Consider the following 5,660-nt stretch of genomic DNA (forward strand, 5'->3'; position numbering starts at 1 on the left):
CTCCATAACCTTTGTGCTTCTTGCAACCACACGCGAACTATAGAAGGCGTGACGTGTACGTTTTTCATACGTTCCTGGATAGGGGCTGCGGCAACAGAAAGAAAACCTCGTGCTAGGTGGCTTGGAGGAATAGGGCCACGCGCCTCTGTAAATTTTATACCCTCGCTTTAATTTACTGCCCGCGCCACACTTCCAAAGGCGCGCTCGTAAAGACTACGCTGTGTAGCGAACAGCTCTCGGGCTCGTAATCTAACGACTCTCTCGGGAATACGGAGGATGGCCAGATGTATGTACGAATAGTTCTCGCGGGAAAGCTTCTGGTCTTTATCCGCGCTCAGAGGTTTCTCAACGCGTGCGTGCATAGTAAATAATGCGCGTTCTCTAAAGTGTACGTGTAGCACAAAACACTTGAGCATAACCTGCAATGACTGCGACGTTACGAATAGTTCTATCTTAATTATTTTTTACGCGAGGACATACACAAATGTATACACTGCTTTAACAGCAATACGCGGTTTTTTTTTTCAGGCTTTATTTAATAACAACTCTTTAAAAAAAAACAAAAAAACTAGGAGCGTAGTGAGCATGGCGTTTTTACAGAAGAGTTCCTAGCTGAGGCGCATACCTTGCCAGTAATAACGTGAGTTTCAGAAGATTTATTAGCAAGAATTCGTAAATAACCTCTTTATTGCTTACGAAAGCTGGGAGCCTGGGAGTGGAGAGTTGGGAGTTACGAAAGTTGGGGCCCGACTCCGACGATCGCCTATTCAAATGCATGTTAAATGCAGAAACGCTTTTCTGAGAAAACCACTGGCCGATTTTAATAACATTGCTTACATTTCAGAGAGAATGTTGAATTCTAGTGACTCTTTGAATGGGGAATTTTTATTCCAGATCCGCTCTGCATTTTTATAAGGAGCTTGCAAGAATTGGCAAGTTTGAAAAAAAAATGGGAGCACGAAGTTTACAAATTCGTAGCTCTGCACTAAGAACAAATATCGCAGTTCTGTCAACTGCATCTGTTAGAGCATCTAAAGCGGACAAATTTGATTGATCACTTTGCATCTTACGTGAATTTGTTACATTGTTTGCAAGGGTTCCGCAAAAGTCCCACTCACATATTAGTGGTCTACTTGAGAGCCATATATAATGTATCATTTTTAGCTTTGGATGTACTATTAGATACAATTTGCAGAATAGTGATATAGTTTTCCATTGCTGAATTAGAGTTGTAAACGTTATAGTTTCGTTCTCGAAAAATTTGCGTTTCTAACAATTTTTATAAAAGTATTGACGGCCGAAATCGAAAATTCGCTACCAGCAGTCATTAGATCTTACCTTTTTCTTTGAAATGCAACAAACCTCATCAAATTTGGTGCAGTTGTTGGCGAGAAAACCGATTTCTCCTTTTTCTCTGAAATGCCACAAATTTCATTAAAATTGCTCCATGGGTTATCTCTGAAAAGGATTTTTGCGTTTTACACGTATTTGAATAGGTGGCGTCAGAGTTGGGGCCGTACTAAAGCTTCCCCTTAAGGTTTTACGCTAATGTTCGTAATGACGTAAGATGGGTCAGTCAAAATAAGAATTTTAGTGCGTCCGGTATTCCGGCAAGCGCGGGCGGTTTGCCGGTTTTGCGGGGGCGTAAACGTGAGCGGCCAGATTGATGGCGCCAGCTGGTGGCGCAAAGCTCAACCACATAAACACACAGCCAATTGCCATACTCTTCTTAGCTGCTGGGTAAATTTTCGACAGCGGCGTAATCGTGTTCACAATTACACGGCTGCAAAAAATTTGCACCAGCAGCGAAGCATGATTCAGTGGGTTACTGCAGTTGTAGCTCTGTGTTTGTCTGGTTGAACTCTACGCCACCAGGCGGCTGCACCGCTCCGGCCGCTCACGTTTACTCCTCTGCAAATCCGGCAATCCGCCCAAACCGCCCCCGTTTGCCGGAATAGCGGACAGGCTAAAATTCTCTGTTGTTGCTGTTACATCTCCCGTTGACGCAATACAACACGTAGAAAGGATGCAGTCCGCAAGAGCAAGCATACCAAAAACGAATAACTGGCGTTCCGTATGTATTCTGGTTCCTCACAGACATGCCGTTAACGCTTAATTTGAGTCGACAAGTCCTAGGGTGCACGTTAAACGATCCGTGCAGTGCGGCTTCTTTTATAGCCCCGTGCTGTGCGTCAAGCTTCGTTACGTTAAACCCCACAATTATACAATGAATTCATTTGATTTCATAACTGCTACTTTTTTGTTGGCGTTAGCAATGATGACTTACAGTGGATCCGAAAAAAAAATATTTTTTTTTCGCGAGTAAAGTGCGAGAATACCTCCTTAAAGAGAACACCCAAGATTGTACATGTATTTCAGCGATACCCCGTTGGTCTATCCTGGCAGCCATAGCCTAAACCACGTCATCGCATTATCCGACATGCTAGCGCCTTCGACGCCCCACGTTTCATTAGCGGGCAGGCGAGCCGGCAAACAGTTGTTCCAGACAGACAGGTGTCCGAAGAGCGCCTCTTTAGCTCATGAAGTTACGAACTTAACCATTCCGCTTACTTCTTGGTTTCGCGTGCCAACTAAGCCGAATTTATTCGAGCCCCAAAACCAATATATATGCACCGCGCCTTTTTTTAAAACTCAATACAAAGACTGTTTTCCGAAGTTCAATTTAAGAGGTATCAAGTGTCGAAGTAGGAAAAGAAATACCACTTCAGCACTTTGATTTGCATGTTAACTAGTTAGAAGGGGCGCATTTGCAGAGTGGTTTATATCTATACGTCCTGTAGCGCTTGTCCGCGCTGTGAAATCAAGGCAGTAGAAACGCTCATATACCTCACATGCGCCATTTAAATACATTTTGGGACCCCCCACTCGCTGAAACACCCTTTAGAAGCAAAATCGGTACACCACAATAAAGCCCCGTTTTTAGCGTTTCTAAACATAAAGGCCACCGGATACATGTAGGAAGAGTCAGCTGGTGTACAACATGTGACACACTTCGTACCTTGCTAACGCGAAGCGGGCTGTGGACTCCGGAAGGTTTCTCTTCGCTGTAAACAGTGCCGCGAGCGAGGTTCTTCGTGCCCATATTTCGGATGACTTTGCTCTCTGACGGCCTCAGGAAGTCGTGTATAACGACGATTCGGGGGTCGTACGAGAGAAACTCCACCTTGAGTGGTTGCAGTAGGAGATAAGGATCACCGCCATTGACGGAGTACTCGCAGACTAGGTCGCTCTGCTGCGGCCACACGTCACCGGACCGTACGCAGATTGACTTGTGCTGCATCATGTCGTTGCTGGGTGGTAAGGGATACGTAGTTACACCTTCGTTTGCTTGGAGGGCCACTCGGCGGATGTCGTTCCCGAGCAGGGACGTGATTCCTATTTGAAACTTTCGTCTTTGCGGAGGCAGTACGTTCGTCCACTGCCTCATTATTTGAAGGGCGGCAGTCGACCAGCTGCTCGTGTTTCCGAACGGCCCTTCTGCGAAACAACCTCTGGCCACATCCTTGAGGTCATCGGGCGTAGGCGGAGGCAGCAGGTCGGAGCGCATCGAGATCATCTGCTGCACGGGAACATCGTAGACCTGTTGCAGCTTGCAGAGGCCCTCGGACGCTCCTATCAGGTCGCTTCCCATCGGCCACCACGTCCCGAAGGTCTCGGAATCGATAAGCGTACGTAGGATCTCGTCGGATTCGCCACCGACGGCGGCTTCGGTGAGCTTCTCTCGGTAGCCGTCGAGCCGGCTGGCGAAGAAGAATTTAGTCAGCGGGTCGTTATGCCACGGCGGCACAGAGATAGCTTCGAACTCGGCAATGTGCTTCTTGAGGCGCAGCTCTTCTGAGAGCAGGAAGCGAGACAGATCTTCGAAGGCGAGGCTTTCCGTCACCAGGCCCTCTAGGAGGTGAATCGTCGAAGTGTGTAGCTCTGTCACGCCGAGAGCACCTAAAAAGAGGCAACTGAGGGAGTAGATGTAACATACCCAGTGCATGGCTCTTCTCGTGCTTGTTCTGGATGAAGAGTACTTACCCACTACGTGGGGTTGGTTATGAAGCAGGCGTTAAGACGAGAAAAATGTAAGCGAGGGAAACTAAAGGAGAAGAATGAATTAAAATAATAACTGAAACAAAATTGTTAGTTGCTGGAGCTTCTGTTCTCGTTCTTTCCAACATATACGGCACATGCCCACTATGGAGGACAGGGCAAGAGTCGGGCTGCGTTCACAATATGCGCTAGGGAATTCAGAAAATAACAATTATGAAGTAACTGGCAATAGAAGTGAGAAGGAGCATTGAGGCTGTGTTGCAATTACTTATTTAACCAGAATGGAAAAAATAAAACGACAATGTAAACGAAACACATGTCCATGCAGACTGATTTACTTTCGCTTTGCCCTCATTTCTTCTTTATCCCGAATAAAAACGCTCAAAACGCGTGAAGCGCACTGTGGTGTCGTGGCCGGGCGTCATGGGATTTTAGGGTCAGTGTTGCGGTCTGTCTAAGAACCAGTCGGCAGTGCGAATGACTTACGACGTTCGTGCGAAAAAAAAAGAAAAAGAAAGGAGATAAAGAAAAGGAAAAAAAAAGAATGAAATTAAGTTACCGTTTGCGTGTTCGACACAGCCATGGAGAAACAAATATATAAATTCTCGCTTTTCACGATCTCGGGGAACTGTCCTAGTCGTGCGAAGTTTTCAGATAGGCATCAGTCGAACAACGAACACTTCTACAGCGAAATAACCTATATAACGAAGGTTTGATTATGCCTCAGCTGAATTTCTATCAGCCATGTGTATTGTGAACGCCTCTACAACGAAGACATCCACAACGAATTCGCATGTGGAACGAACAAATTTAGGCGTCCCCGACCACTAATTTGTTGCTTTACAAAGAACGCCACGCAGCGAGGCCACCACTGGCTCCCACTGGCTCTCTGAGGCGCGCGTTGCGCTAGCGCTAATAGCACCGCTAGCGACACACTTGAGTTTGCCGATGTCCTACTGCACGGCTTCAGGAATCTCCCAACTCGTACTGCTCACTGAAGCGCATCAGCAGGTGCGACGGCTGATGAATAGGTTGCAGTTGATGTCAACGCGATGATTTCGTCGTAACGTCTTCGAAGCCAGTTAAAGCGGAAACTACGCGAATGTCAACGAAGAAAACAGTGATGAACATCCTATAAAAGAACGAAAGATTTCCACGGCAAGGGACATGATAGCGGCACACGAAGATATGCAGCTTTCGATTGCTTAGCTCCAGCGTTTTGCGGCTGTTAGATAAGGCCCCCCGAGCGCCTCCTGCCGCTGCTTGGTGCTGTTGTGCCTGTGCCCTTCTGGACTAAGGGTGCTTCACCGGAGGACGTGCAGCTATGGAATGCCGTCCAGGCTTCATCGTGTTTTCGAAGTCAAACTGCTGGCGACAAAACCAGAATAACCTCAAGATAATTGACGACATGTCGCCCCTTCGTTTGTTGGACGACCCAGAGCTGACGAACGAGACAAGTTCTTGGGCCCCAACCTGCAATGGGTGATCGGCCATGTGCGTGTCTAAACGGCAATCCCCGTTGTTGTGTGCTTCACTCGAAGCACCAGCGCCCACCTGTACCACTAGGGGCCCCGGCGCAGGCTGTTGACAGGATGACACAG

At 47.2% G+C, this 5,660-nt stretch overlaps 1 protein-coding gene across 1 annotated transcript in view; it reads right to left on the minus strand.

Moving 5' to 3' along the window:
* Positions 1-3,709, minus strand: part of LOC129387496 (prolyl 4-hydroxylase subunit alpha-1-like) — a 7,439-nt gene extending 3,730 nt beyond the window's left edge. The window contains exon 1 of the mRNA XM_055076446.2: positions 3,020-3,709. Within this exon, the coding sequence (XP_054932421.2) occupies positions 3,020-3,652 (633 nt within the window). The 5' untranslated portion in view covers positions 3,653-3,709. The remainder of the gene's footprint in view (positions 1-3,019) is intronic.
* Positions 3,710-5,660: the final 1,951 nt, after the last annotated feature.

This window comes from Dermacentor andersoni, chromosome 2, assembly GCF_023375885.2.
Source record: "Dermacentor andersoni chromosome 2, qqDerAnde1_hic_scaffold, whole genome shotgun sequence".
Classification (NCBI taxonomy): domain Eukaryota; kingdom Metazoa; phylum Arthropoda; class Arachnida; order Ixodida; family Ixodidae; genus Dermacentor; species Dermacentor andersoni.